The 15,501-nt window shown below is 47.2% G+C and overlaps 1 protein-coding gene across 4 annotated transcripts in view; it reads right to left on the reverse strand.

Annotated features, from left to right (window-relative positions):
• Nucleotides 1–15,019, reverse strand: part of IGF1R (insulin like growth factor 1 receptor) — a 310,074-nt gene extending 295,055 nt beyond the window's left edge. For 2 of the 4 annotated variants that reach the window (XR_016392019.1, XM_089906879.1), the window contains exon 1: nt 13,792–14,565. Coding sequence is in view for 3 of the 4 variants with exons in the window: in XM_089906879.1 (XP_089763005.1) it covers nt 13,792–13,885 (94 nt within the window). In the remaining variant the exon portion in view is untranslated. Of the gene's footprint in view, nt 1–13,791; nt 14,566–14,728 lie in introns of those variants that run through there. The other 2 variants (XM_089906878.1, XM_022598914.2) reach the window with 2 other exon arrangements.
• Between the last annotated feature and the right edge of the window lie 482 nt (nt 15,020–15,501).

A 15,501-nucleotide genomic window follows, 5' to 3' on the forward strand; every position in this document is an offset into this window, starting at 1 on the left:
AGGGTACCGATTATTTTTTAAGGAAATAGACAACTTTTCATGTGTATTTCCTCCATCCTTAGCAAAAATAAGAAGAGCTAACCCCTAGTGCAGATGACAGGAATGTCATACATTCAAAAGAATGTATGCGTATTTGCTCATGAAATACTTAGTCTTGTCCTCTGAAATGGGTGCCATTATCAACTCCCATTTTACAGATGAGAAAACTGGGGCAGAGAAGGAAAACAAGGTGTCCCAGGAACAGCCCATCAGTAGACTTCTCATTTTGAGAGACTCCAGGCTCTAACTCAAATCTCTAAAGGGAATCTGGACCATCAAACATGACCGGGGAGAAAAGCAGTCTGTGGCACAGCAAAAGGCCTGCTTTCCAACTGAGGAAAACGGACACTCTGAGACGCTTAGGCTCTGCTTGCTCCAACAGGTGAAAAGGGATTTAAAATTCAGAATTCACTATGCTGATAGCAGGAAAGTAGCACCAGAGTCCCCAGGCCCTTCAGGAAGCCTCTGAAACTGGCGTGTTTTTAAGGTTATTTGTCCAGTGAAAACAGCTGCAGAACAGGCAGCAGGAATCTTCCAGCACCAACCCCCAGCTAAGGACCAGCAACTGCTTCTCAGGAGAACTACAACGTGCCTGGTCGAGTTAAAAGCATAAATCAATACGCGTTAAAAAGCACCAGTAGCAAAGCCCAGACCTGGACACAGAGCTGGCATCCCCTTTCAAACAAATCATTCCTCACTGCTCCGGGTGGTGCGGTGAGGCCTGGAAACGGCCCTGCGAGGTCTGCCAGCACTGTAGGGGGCCAGGCCCTGCCCACCCCAATCGCGGCAGGCCAAGGCCACGGCCAGCCGGGCCCACGACCTAGCTCGGAGGGGAACCAGGGTCATCGCTCGACTGCGTTCCCTTGGAAAGCTGGAAAGCAGCATACGGCAATGAACGCACAAGCTCACCTGAAGAGGTTTCACTTTTATTTTTAGAGGAGAGGAGTAAGTCTGGAGGCCGTGTTGGCTCCCCCAGTTTCAGCTTGGTCCTCACCCTTACCAGGTACCCCTGATGCCCCCAACAAAGATGAGGTGTATGTGTGTGTGCACTTCTAAAGTCCAGGGCAGCTGTTTCTGAAGGGCTCTGCTGTGGGAGCCGCCTCCTCCTGGGCCTCCCTCACCTACACCTTCGCTGGTTCATGCCAGAGACCCCATCAAGAGGCCAGAGAGGCCTCCCTTGCACACTGTCTCCCAGGGAACACGCTGATGCTCAAAAGGCTGAGTCCCCTCCCAGAGCGCTTGGCTGTCCTGCCCTCCCCACCTCCACGGGCCCTGCCCCACCAGGAGCATTGCCCCTGGGACCCTGAGAGCCAATACATTCAAGGAGCACTGAAGTCAGACGTCCCCCTACAGCCTCTCGTGCTCTTCAGCAGCTCGGCGTCCCCACCCCTGCAGCCCACACACTTCATGAGTTCAAAACTTCACTGTAGATATAGGAAAGGAGGTCAATCCTCCAGTGGTTAGCATGTGGGGAAGGCCGGGGCCTGGAGCCCTGGGGAAAGGCCGGCAGGGCCACCACAGCATGTGGAGAAAAGACAGACAAAAACATGCATCTGTTGGATGCTTTCTACAAGCTGGTTCTGCTGAGCACCTGAGATACAGTATTGCTAATCCTCGCATCATCCCAAACTACAGATGGGGACACTGAGGCCTGGAGCTCCTGCTCCAATACCTGCCTACACCTGAGAAAGGGAGGTAGAGGGGTACGTGCGGGGACAGGGGGCTTCAAAGGCAGGCAGCGCTGCGCGTAGACAGCCCCACAACAAGGACAGATGAAAGGCAGGCACTGTGCTGGCTTGTCCTGGTGAGTTCACATCCACTCTGTTCAACATTCGCATGGAGATTTTACAAAACTCTCTTACAATCTGTGCTTGAAATTAATGTGCCAGGTTCAAATGATTATGTTTACATTTTTCTATAAGAAATATCCCATCTTACGAGTCTCCTCAGGGGTATGACGCTTTTAACGATAATCTCTTAGGTGTTAATTATGTTCAGGAGTCCTCGTCACACCATCCTAGACAAGTAAACTTCCGGGGGAGGGGAGGTGTGCAAGGAGCAAGCTTCACCTCCAATGGCCCTACGATGAGGCCGTCAAAGGCCTTATCCAGAGCCCTAAAGAAGAGGGAGCACTTAAGTGACAGAGGTCTTTAAGATTAGCTACTGTCCCTGCCAGGATCCACTGCAAAAGTCTACTGGCCTCAGCAAGAAAACAATGCAAGAAACAGAAGCAAATGTCTGCTCACAGTGATGCTGCTGCTTCCAACTAGACCTTCCTAAGAACTCCATCTCTCTCTACATTGTCTCAGGATCTGAGGACTAGAAAAGCCATAAGAAACAGCCTAGAGGGTCCCTGTCATTCAGAGGGAAGAGTGTGAGTGGTCAGCAGCTGCAGAGGAGGCAGTGCCCACCGGACCCCCTGAGGCTCCCCCCTGCTCCCCTGCATCAGGCCAAGCCAGGCACACCACACAGCAGAGCCCAGCCCGACTGCTTGCCTCCAATCAGGAGCCCAGCTCCACATAGTTTGAAGCCTGCCACGGACACAATTGGTGCTGATGAGTGATGCATTAAACCCTACCTATAGGGAACTTCTGGAACAAGGCTTCCCTCCAGAGGGATGAGGCAGCCTTGACACAGGGCTAGAATCACAAGTGACCTTTCCAGGGGTTCTAAGATTTTTATTCACCTCGGTGTACAAAAAGCCTGATGAAACAATGATTTTAAAGATTGCTTTCAAGTTCTATGTAGTAGTAACTGGCCTGATAAAATGTTTCACCTGGCAGAGTGATCATGACAAGATGAAAATAAATTTGTTGTAAATAGTGTTGTAAAGAGTGCTTCAAAGTGAATGGGGGGGTGGGGAGAGGGACGGAGTTTGTCCCTTTAAGAAGTCTTCTGTTTCTTGAGGTCTTCCTGTGTGCCAGGTACTGGGCTGCGTCCTGGGAATTCAAGGATGACCAAGGTACCATTCCCTTCCCCGACCAGTGGGATAAAACAATTTGGGGGTGATGCACTAATAGGGGTATAAGGAGAGAGCTGTGAGGCCATCCAGCATGCAGGATCAAGGCCACCAGAGAGGGGGAACTGTAGCTAATTCTGAAAAGAGTTTGCCAGAGGGCAAATTGGTAATATAGTTGTTCCAAGCAGAGAGGCTCCCACCTGCCAAGGCAGAGAGGCTTGAATGGGTACAGCCTGTTTCAGAAACAGCCGGAGCTGCTGTTCAAAATGTCTTAGATGATGGCAGGTTGCAGTCCTCTATCAGACAGCCAAACCAATGACTTCCAAATTAAGAATAATAAAAAGCAATCACGGAGAGACCAGTCTAAAACTTTCAAAATGTAAAACTGAAGAGCTACCTATACATTAACTTAGTGTAGCCTCAACTAAGGAAGTGAGAAAGTGGATTCTGAAAATACCCAAGAAGTATGAAGCCAAATATAGAAAAATATCTAACAAAATACAACCAATGTGAGACCCAACGCCAGCAATAACAGTGTTTGTTACTATTCTCTATTAGGATTTCTGGCTGGTAAACACCTGAACTACATAAAAACTGCCCAAGGGCACACATTTAAGAATAATAATTAAAGTTTTACCACATATTTTAAGTAGAACAATGGGAAGTAAATCTTCCTTATTTTTAAAAATGAATCAATAGGTTTTTTAAATCTCTAACCTCAAAAGAAGTATTTTAGAAGTTGTCATTTTCTAAAGTCCTGTAAAAACATCTTAAATCCCAAATTGTAAAAGGCACACTAGATATAACAACTTTGCCAAAGTTGCTTACATCACTTAGGAAGACCCTAATTCTCTCATGCTAGCTCACTGTTGCAGTAGAACAATCTTAATTCAAAACCATATCCCAACGGTTCCTACAGAAGCCTGCAGTCTCCACATTTTCCTGCAAACCAGATTCCCAGGAACCAAGCCAAACAGCAAAATCTAAGAAGGGCAGTGGGGTAATTGCTATCTTCATCCATAGGGCACTGTTAATTCAGGACCCAAGAGGCTAAATTTCCTTTCTGGCCACTAGATGGCGCCTATGCATTAGTGAGGTGGGCAAAGTGCACACTGGACACTTCTTGGGCACCAGCAAAAATTGACAAATGAAAGAATTAAGAGAGAAAGCATAATAAACAGATCTCTGAAATGGATGCTGCACTGCAGGCACTGGCCACTGTTTACTGAAAAAAGGTAAAATCACACAACTGTGTTTAACAAGCAAATTGCAATCCTGTTAATACGCACCTTAGCAAAACAAAGCTTTATTACAGAACATTTATTGAGCACCTACTATGTGCCAGGCTCTGACAATGGCAGTCAAATGTCAAGTGCGTCCTATATTTCTAGCACTACCCAAATAACATCTCTGTTCAAGGATGTCATGTCATGAGCAGTAGCAAGCTAAAGTCTGAGGGCTCAGTATATGCCAGCCTCTGTTCTAAGTAAGCACTTATGTATCAGTTCACTTCGTTTTTATGAATAAATGTCTGGAATAGGTTCTATTAAAATTATAATATTACAGGGCTTCCCTGGTGGTGCAGTGGTTGAGAATCTGCCTGCCAGTACAGGGGACACGGGTTCGATCCCTGGTCCAGGAGGATCCCACATGCCGTGGAGCAACTGGGCTTGTGTGCCACAACTACTGAGCCTGTGCTCTAGAGCGTGCAAGCCACAACTACTGAAGCCCATGTGCCTAGAGCCCGTGCTCCGCCACAAGAGAAGCCACCACAGTGAGAAGCCCGCACGCAGCAACGAAGACCCAACGCAGCCAAAAATAAATAAATTAATTTAAAAATAAACTATAGTATTGCAGATGAGGGAACTGAGGCACAGGAAGATTAAACAATTTGCTTGAGACCTTAGCTATTGAGCAGCTGAGATTCAAACCCAAGCCCTTTGGCTGCCCTGCTCTCTACAGCCTCATAAAATGACAACAGCTCAGGTACCAGACAAAACAAATCACTGTTTACCGGCACAGCAGGGGGTATGACATCAAAAGGAATAAGGGGGAAGTCAGGTCTATAGAAATGAGGGTAATCAAGAAAAGCTTCAGGAAGGAGAAGGAATCTGAGTTAGAAATTAAAGGATGGCATCTCAGATGTACTATAACCACAGGAAGGTATTTGAGGGACAGGAATTAACTGACTTAGTGTCCCATCTTTAGACAGTTACAGTATTGTCCCTATTTCACAGATCTGAAACCTAGAGATTTTTTTAAATGAAAAAATATTCCTCTTCCCCCAATTTTTCTGACCTTAATTTTCTAAATATATTAGAAGATGGTTTTATTTTGTTTAATGAGAAAAGGAGAAAACTCTCCCCCAATTATTTCAAGTCTCTACATTTCTGTTGAGACTCAGAAAAGTTAACTTGTTCAGGGCCTGGGAACTAATTGGCAGCGAAGGAGAAACTAGAACCAGGTGACCTTGCTGTGCTCTAGAGTAGCACTTTCCACTATTCAGTTTGGAGGGGGGAGGGGACAGGGAGCAGTAAAGAGGAAAAACATGCCAAGCCATGAACACAGCAGGAGCAAAACTATGGAGACAGGAATGGGCTTACTTACCGCACAGCTAGAGCCCATTGCTGGAGAGTGCTGGGAATTCACACGGGATCCCTACAGCAAAGTCTCAGTAGGACGGATTACAGCCCAAGATGGGGGCCCTTGGACCTGATTCCTGGACCATGATGCGGCACATGCTGAGTATCTGGGGCTGGCAAGTCCATCAAAGCAGAGGGAGGGTGCAGGAGTCAGAGTGCCCGGCCCAGAGGCCAACCAAGCATCTCCTCTAAGAGTCCATGCAGGTCTGGACTGGACCAGGGTGGAGCCAGAAATGCACAAATCTGAACAATTTCAAGCGACTCAGTGAGGTAGAAAGGAAACAGTCAATGAATGAGTCTCCCCAGAAAAGGGCTGATGAACTGAAATTTAACTAGGAATTCCATCCTGATCCAACATTTGTTGTTGAAATTCTTACTGAGGTAATGTTAGACAGAAAATCCCAAATATATCGCTCGACAAAGTAAAGCAGCAATACAAAAGAATTTCCTGTGATTAAACTATACCATGCTGTGACCTCACATGTGCCATGAACTCATTATCCACAGAAATCAGACAACAGAACTACAGAAGCTGAACAGCAGATCTTCCTCTGTCGCTGGTCTCTTTGTTCGTTTGTTTTCATGACAATCTGTGTTCCTCTTTCAAATTCGGAGTCTGTGAGCTATTGGTAGGTATTACCCCACTACTGTGAGACCCCAGAAAATTAGGTGGGGAGAATAAACACAGGATGGCACTGATAATCTGAGCACAACTGCTGAGGGTTTTGCAACCTAAATATAATTAATAGCTGATGACTTAAAACTATTGCCAGCTGATAGAGGAAGGTAGCTCATGGACCTCTCACCTGGGCTTTCTTTCTATGCTTACTACTTTTCTCCAGGAGGTTATTAAAGGTCACTAGTATGCGTCCAATTTCAGAAAAATTGTTATAAACTCATCTCTCCCTAATCATCATCAGACTTTTCTCCCTTAAAGTGTTATTAACTAAAATTCGCCTAACTCAAATTGGTACTTAGTCTAACATGTATTTCCAATAATCAATTTTATAGAGACAAACCACTGACTGTATTTTATATGAGAGGATAAGCTGAAAGTAGGCATCCAAAACATCTAAGGAAAATTTTAAAGTTCTGCTCTATAAAACATTTATGCTTTAAGACTGTCAACATATATTTGTTCTCTCACGTCAAGAGTAATTTAGGAAGCAGTATGCATACACCTGAATTACCAACCTGACAAATAATTCCGAAGCCAGTTTAAAGAAAGCTCGTGATAGGTTTAAAAAAAAAAAAAGTAGCCATACAAAAGTATACAAAACAGCAACAATAATGTACTTGAAACTGTCAGAACTCGGATGAATGGATGGAAATACACACACACAATTCTGAACAAGTGGCATTTTTTATTATATAACTATTACTAAAGTAGATGCTTGTCTTGTTAAGGGAACTAAGAGGCTAAGGAGTGATATAAAAAATAAACTTTCAAACCTCCCTCCCCCAAGAACTTTCTGGACTAGGAATAGAATACTTCCTCAAGTCTTTAAAATATAAATGCTTAAATTAAAAAACAAATTTTTAAGGCTTCCAGACTATCACAATGTGAACAATTTAAAGCAGGTATAGCTATCTCTGCAGCACTTGGTGGTACCTGTCTTATGCATGCACATTTTCCCTATGTGGCTAGCCTCCAATCTATTTCAAATAAGAAACCATCAGCAATCATACATGGGACACTCAGCTCCATGGACGCATCCCCAGCAACTGACCAAGTAGCCATCACCAGTACTAACCAAGGAGAGGACCAATATGAGAATAAAGGCAGTCCCTGCATCCCTACCTACCTTTCCCCATCACAAATAGTAGCAACAATACACGGTAAAAGTTATTACAATCATAGGCATTCATCCCTCATCATAAAAGAAACTTTCTGCTGTGTTCCAGTAAAACCTGAATAGCAACCTATAAGTTTAAAAATTCTTCTAGTCCAGGGCAGAAAAAAGAAAGAAAAATGAAAGCCTCATTTACTAGTTTGTTTTAGTGTTTTAAACAAACATAGCAAGTAACTTCTATGTTTTGACTCATATATTTAAAATCATATGTAGAATAGTTTATGATATCAGAACAAATTTTTAAACTTAAAAAATTGAGTCCAATAAGTACTCAACATGTATTTATTGAGGAAAAGAGGAAAGAGAAAAAACCATTTAATTCAAGTAAAGAAATATCAATATTTCCTTCAGATTTTGAAATTAATCAATTTCATAAGCCCTAAGTGAAGCTGGCATAAGTGGAAAAAGTAGAGAAGTCTTCTAAACATATTATTTGGGATTTTACAACATGAGTAAAACTGATGATTTAAAAATGCGAAAAAAATAGAAAACAATTTAGTCTTCAAACTTCAAAAGTCTCGAAATCAAAGACACTTAATATTTTGAGTCGAATATAACCAAAACAATTTATCAAAAGAAACGAACTTCACCATGCCCAGGGAATGTGCATCTATTGAGATAACAACCTAACTTGTTTTTAAAGATCTTCTGTTTACCAACCGTTTTACACAAAATGTATGCCCCTTCCTCAGAAGAAATCAGTTCTTTCCAGATCTTTGGGGGTTGGTATAAGGGTGGTACTTATTTCAAAGTTTTAATCTTTCCAAATACTGAAAATCCTCCCCAAATGTCAACAAGTCTCAATGTGCAAAAACATTGGGACTGTTGTTCCCCACTCCACCCACCCACCCCACCCCCCTGCCACCTTAGTTTAAGCCAAATCATTTCTTTACAAATAACTGGAAAAGTTCCTCTTGATAATCGGATGCCAAACACCATTTTCAAGGAGAAGTCAGAGTGCTTCATTCATAATTCAACTTGTCTTTAAAGTGTTCACAATTTTCCTTTGGAACATCTCAGACAGAGAAATCAAGAAACTATATCCCAAGCACGTGTGCAACTATTATATATTTAGTACAATTGAGAGGCATGCATCTCTTGGACTCAGATAGCACCTGTCATAAGTTGGCTAAGAACAGCAGTTCAAAGCAAGTTGGCCTGTGGGCACAAATACCTCTTCTATGAACGAGGGTTGATTTTTAAGTGAGTTTTGAAAACAAATCGAAAAAAATCACAACCCAGAGAGAAACATGGCTTGGACATTTTACAATTAAAAAACATTTCAAGATTTAATTGCCTCCTCAATCTCTTTCTTAGCCCCTCACACTTTTAAAAGCAGTCAAGTATTTTAAATTAAATAAGGCCTTACAATTATGAAAGTTCTCTAAAGATTTCCAGAAAGCTAACTAAGCAATGTGTAAATCCAAAAAATGTAAACCAAGTAAGTCCCATCTTCCTTACAACTCAAAACGTGCTGTGAAACATTCATGTACAACACCTGTAACTCCTACTAAAGTTTTGGCAAATGGTAACTACGACACTGTCCATTTTTAATCACAATTGTCATAACCAATGTTATAAAGAAGGCAGTGCAGCTGATCGAGATGGGTGACTGTCTCATGGATGCCACAGCCTGCCAGCAACAATGCAATAGGAGGGAAGGTATTAATAAGGCAAGCGGTGCTGCACAGGCCTTCAGAATATCAACAACAGTGATTTGCTTCCTGTCTTAAGTCTACAGAAATGTTTTTAAAGGGCCTTTAAAATGTTATTTGAGAACTGTGTACCCTGTGCTGAGTCTGAAAAAGATCTGAATTTTCCAGAAACTTTGTTTCATGCACGATTATACAAAAATGCCCCAAGGACAAAAGTGAAGTTCTCTTTCTGTGCAGGCTGGGACATCACTTAACAAAGGATCCAGCTTCCATACAGCAGGTGCTCAATAAGTGCTGGCTGAATTCAGTTGCTTCTTACAGCTCATTCTTACAAAACAAATGAAACCAGATTTAAAAGGAAGCTACTGTCCCTGGAGGGCTCTCCTTGGCAAAACTCTAAGGCAACAAGTGAAAACGATACAGTTGATATTCATTACTGCCCTGATCTTGCAACAATAAGAAGAACAGGAAACATTTTTATTAGTAAACTGAGCCTCAGATGAAGACCAAAAACAAATATAAACAACAATTGAATTTCCGGTCTTTTCCTATTAAAAGGCCAAGGTAAATCTGGATAAAGACAGAACAGTTTGAAAACAAAAATGCCTTTGGCTATGTTTTTTAATCTTTTGTTCAATAAGAAATTTTAATTAAAAAATAAAATAATCACTGTATTCCTGAAAAAGCTGCTGTATCCTACAAAGATTCTCTTTCCTGCTCAGATTCTGGAGCTATTTAAGAAATAAAACAAGCAACAAAGAAGAAAAAGAAAGCCCACTGCATTAAAATGAACAGTTCTTCCTCAGTTTTTACTACCAGGTTGGTTAATATGGGATATCAAAAAAAGACAGTGGAAATTCCTTATCATCTTAAACATTACATTCTTTCTTGTTCGAAAACATATGTAAGAAAACTGGAATAGAAAATGCCATCCAGACTCGGCTCCTAAACTCTCATCTTGGAAAGATCAACATCGTTTCAGATTCAGTTAAGGATTTTACTGTCACAAATCGGACTTTCACTACTAGCACTTGCGTTTTTTTAACCCAACCCCTTAATCCTTAATGTGAGCTATGTGTAACCAAGATTCTTTTTTCCTGTCTGTCTTTTTCTCCTATGGCACTGAATCTCTGCTGTTAAGAGCTTCAGCGATCAGTTTGTAGTTCATGGATCTGAAAAACTCCATAAATTAAAAAAAGACATCAACCTGCTGGACAAATTTACTTAATAATTTTAATCTAGATTCTATGTTCAGAGTAACACAACGCATTCTTTTCAACCTTAGCATATTTCTTTAAAAAAAAATCCCATATTACATTTGGGATATAATTCACATAGCATAAAAATCACTCATTTAAAGTGTACAATTCAATGGTTTTTAGTATTTTCAGAAGGTTGTGCAACCATCGCCACAAACTAATTTTAGAATATTTTCATCACCCCAAAAAGAAACCCTGCATCCATTAGCAGCCACTCCCCACCCCCTCCTCCCCCAGCCCTATGCAACCACTAATCTACTTTCTGTCTCTATGGATTTGCTTATTCTGGACTTCATATAAATGGAATCATACAATACGTGGTCTTTTGTGACTGACTTCTTTCACTTAGCATGTTTTTAATGTTCTTCCAGTCAACCTTAGCATATTTCTTAACGTTGGATTTTTCTAATCCTTCTGACAAATCAAACATATACCCTTTTAAACTTCCAACCCACGCCCCACCCCTCCGCAAAAGTACCGTTTACTTGCTATTTCCCTCTAGAGAGGCTAAACTATAATTTGCTATTTAGGTTCTTTCCAAACTTCTTATTCTGGATTCTTCTCCCGGTAATAAAACAGCAACTTCTTTTAACACCAACTTTTCACATACCTACATTTCCCTGACAATAAGATATGACTGTGCCTGGGGCAGAAAGATGACACATCTTTTTAATGAGATGGCCACAATACATTTAAAGTGCACATTGACTTTTTTTTACATAAAAAAGCATCATATTATTTGGCTATCACTCCTAACTCCCAAACCTCCCTTCTTCAGATGCACTGCTCACAGTACATTGATACAAAATTCTGTATGACTTCATCTGCTTCGAAACTTCTTGATTTTCTAAGTTAAAGATTTAAAAAATCATCCCTACTGCTATCACACTCTGAGAGAAAACACTAATCCCTAAACAGGCCAACACAATATTAATCAACAGCACCCCAGTCTTTATTATATTATACTAGACAGTCAAAAGAATGTTGGTCTCTGATAGGACTCAGTGGTTTACTTCTATCAGAAGTAAGCATTCTGGCACCTTTTGGACTAAGGACTGAACACACGCTGACCCTGAGCATATCATTTACTCCTGAAAACTTCCAAGCTGTAGGTAGGGAGGGGCAGGTAGTGAGTTTGAACTTCAACAAACCATAATGAGGATTGGGGTGCTTTCTGACCATCCATCAAGTTTTCAGAAACCAACCATTTTCAAGGGACCCTTGAGCAAAGCTTTGGCATCTAGGACTATAAAAGTATGTTAAAATGCCCCTACCCCTCCTGTTTTCTCAGGGAAAAAAACCACCTTTCACAAAGATATTTTTCACGAAGAACTCCAAACATGATATCCTATTTTTTTTTTTTTTGATATCCTATTTTAAAATGCCGGAGTCTGCATGGGAGAAGCAAGGCCATTCCTGCTGTTGTGAACTTCAGAACTTACTAACATTAAACAATAAAACTAGAAACACGACACAGTTCAACCACATGCTGTAGTAAAATGGATTAACTCTCCTGTGTCTCCTAAGCTATATTTAGCTTTTAAAGGCTAGAAACCCTCCTCTGTCCCCCCAAACACCATCTGCGAGCCTTAGAAGGGAGCCGAAAGCCCTTCGCCCAATCCAGCCAGAGGAAAGTTTAGAAAACAAAGAACAGGAGAGTTGAGACTTGTAGAAGGTCCGGACTCAATAAGAGTCTTACTCCATGAAGTAAACACGCTAATTCTATAAAAATCTGCTCTTACTCCATCATGGACTCATTTCTTACAAAACGTTTAAGAAGGGTTTGTTTACAGGAACAGCCTTTCCGAACTGCCCCTATGATGGGGACAGACAGCCCCCGCTGCCTCCCGATTCCCCCCTCACTCTTCGAGGCTCCGTCCTGATTTTTCAAAGTTAATTGGCACCACCTGCATACCCTCGGCAAGCATTACTCACCAACACGCCCTCGTCGTTCCTAGCCCCAGTTCTGTGGCTGCATTTAAACTTTAATCCTGTTCAAGTTACCCTGCCATCGCGAATGTATCAGTAAGCCTCACTTTAATGTTTTGAGAAGAACAGGACTCCCTACTTTCCTCCCTCCACACACCGCGGGGCCCTAAGTTCTCACTCCCTCCCTCCCCGCACTTCCCTACCCCTACCCGACACTACCAAAACAAAAGCTATCAGATTGCAGGCGACAGCGTGTGGAGCGATATTGCTTATTAACTATGTACAAAGGAAGTGCGGGGCAGCGGGGGAGGGAGTGCAACAAAACTCTGGCCACGAAACCCAGCCCAAGGTTGCGCGCTAGCAAAACAAAACACCCTCCTCCGCACCCCCGCCGCCGCAGATCTTGGCGCCCCTTAAACGACGACGCACGACACCTCTCGCCAGGGCCCGGCGTCTCGGTGTCCCGGAGCGGCCGTGTGGCTGCAGCTACAGCCCCGCGTTGCGAGCACGTGTATGGAAATGCAAGTCGGCTCCGACCACACACCCACTCCCGCACTCGGATGCTGCCCTACCACCCCTAGCCCTGCCAGGAGGAGGAGAGCGTCCACCCGCCGGTAGAAACTGGGAGAAGCTCCCAGCACCCTCTGAACTGGGGGTCCGGACGCGCTCCCCGGAACAGCCCAACTGACGCAGGGCCCCCGACCTCTCACTTTTCCAGGGGCTTCATGGAGGGGGGTGGGGGGCCTAGGCGGGAACGCTCCCCGCACCCCCAAGCAGCACTGAGCAGCCCCGGGAAGCCGGGGACTGGCGACCCACCGCGGGTCCGGCGAAAGCGACATGGAAGGCCAGGAACCCAAAGAGCCCAAGGGACAAAGCGCGTTGGGCCACAGAAGGCCGCGCTGGAATGTTTGGAAACCCATCCTGGGGCTGCGAAGCCTCCCCGCCAGGCACCTCCTCCAGGGCACCTTGCACCCCCAAAGGCCAGCAGGCTGCCCGCTCCCGCCACCGGTCACCGAGTTTGCCCCAGCCGCGAGGTGGCCGCGCGAGCTGTCACCGCCGCCTGCGCGGTGCGCGGCCCCGCGCACCGGGAGGGGCGCGTGGTGCGGGAAGCCGGGCGCGAACTTCCCTGCTGGAGCCCGCGGGCCGCCCGGGAGTGAGCGCTGCGGAGACAGCCGACCCCCGGGGCAGGGCTCTAGGGACAGCGAAAGAGAAAGCCACCGAGGCCCTTCCCACGTGGGGATGCACTGAGCTGGGGCCCGCGGGGCTCCAAACTAACGAGCCTGGGCCCCGGGGCCCCTCCGGCCTTCCGGCCGAGCCCCTCGGCGCCCCGCCCCGCGGCTCCCGAGACCGGGAGCCCGACAGCTGCGACGGTGGCAACTCGTGTTTCGCAAACAGGGCGCAGCCCCTCAGAGGAAAAGTTCCCGCAGTGGCCGCGGGCGGCGGGCACATACTCACTTTCTCCACTCGTCGGCCAGAGCGAGAGCGCGGCGGAGAAAAACAGGAGCCCCCACAGCGAGGTCGGGGACCCTCCTCCGGAGCCAGACTTCATTCCTTTTGGGACGAAATTCCCCTTTCTCAAAAAAAAGGGGGGGGTGGGAAGGAAAAGAAAAAGTCTCAAACTCAGTCTTCGCCCCCCCCTCCAAAAACAAGGGCGAAGGCAACAATATTCCAAAGGCGGCGCCGGCCGGGGGTCCGCGGGGCTGCGCGGACGGGGCGGGCGGCGGCGCTGGGCGGCCCCTCAGCGCCGGCCGCCGCGGCCGAGGACTCGGCGGAGTCGGGAACCCGATGCGCGCCGGGGCGGGCTGTCGGCGTCGTCGGCCTCCATTTTCAAACCCAAAGAGACAGGAGGGAGGAAAAACTGCAAAGAAAGGGGGCAAAGCCCAAATCCGTCTCGGCGAGGAAGGACAAAACCGACCCCAGACAGAGGAGGAGGCTGTCCGACGCCCGAGCCTCCGCGGCGGGAGGGCGCGACGCAGTTCGCAAGATTGCCCCGAAGTCCGGGTCGCGGGCGAGGCCGACCGGGGGCAGAAATACGGAGTAAAAATGAATGAGCGGCTCCCCCTCCTCCTCCTCCTCCGGGCTCCGCTCGCCGCCGCCTCCTCCCTCAGCTCCGCCGCCGCCGCCGCCGCGAGCTCCTTCCCAAATCCAGGACACACACAAAGCGGCGGGCCGACCGCGCCGCGCTCAGCACTCCCGCCGCGCCGCCCGGGCTCCGCGCCGCCGCCGCCCGGCCCGCGCCGGCCCCCGCCCGCCGCCGCCGCCGCCGCCGCCGGCTCCGCGCGGGGGCCCCGGCTCGCTGAAGGTCAAAGCCGAGGCGCGCGGCGCGCCGTGGAGCTCCCCTCGCGCGGGAGGGGCGTGGAGGGCCCGGGGAGCGGGGCCGAGGGTCTGCAACCTCCAGGCACGGGCGCGCCGGGGGCAGGCTCGCTGGCGGCGTCCCTCTCTCTCGCTCGCCTCTCGAGTTCGCCTGGTGCGCTCGCTCCTCCTCGGGTGTTTTTCCTTTTTTTTTTTTTTTTTTTTTTCCGCTCAGCAGAGTTAATGCTGGTAAACAAGAGCCTCAGCCTCGCCGCGCCGCTGCCGCCGCCGCTGCCACACACTGGGGGCTCGCGCGCGCGCGCTCTCGGGGCCGCGCACACTTGCCCGCGCGCAACCCGCCCGCGCGCACACTGGAGCGGCCACAGCCGCAGCCGCGGCGCGCGGAGGGCCCGGCCCAGGCCGGCGCGCGCCAAGAGCCGGAGCCTGGGATCTCAGGGCAGTGCGGAGCGGAGCCCGGGCGTGGGATGCGAAGCTGCGAAGCACCGCCCCCGCCCCCTGCCCGCGCGGGCACACGCGCGCGCGCCCACACGCTCTCGCCCCCACCCGCACTGCGCCGGCCACCCTGCACGCGCCCTCCCCTCCCGCAAGACTCCAAAAACAATGCCTCCGGCGCCTGTCCGGGCACAGCGGAGGAGCTAGCAGGGGAGGGGAGGGGAGGAGGGGCTGGGGTGGGGGGTGGGGGCGGGCGGGGAGTGCGGGGCCCAAGAGGTTCATTGAAAACAACAACAGCAAGGCTGGAAAACGCGTTTCCCCAGTTCTTGAAAAGCTTCATTGTTTCTTGCAGCTGTTGCAAAAGAAATAAATAAGTGCGTGCATGCGGCATTTTTTCGCAGCCTGCTGGAAAGCTCGAAC

The sequence above is a fragment of the Delphinapterus leucas genome, chromosome 2 (genome assembly GCF_059928025.1).
Source record: "Delphinapterus leucas isolate spDelLeu-1000000601 "Yukka" chromosome 2, BTC_Dleu_Yukka2, whole genome shotgun sequence".
Taxonomy (NCBI): Eukaryota; Metazoa; Chordata; class Mammalia; order Artiodactyla; family Monodontidae; genus Delphinapterus; species Delphinapterus leucas.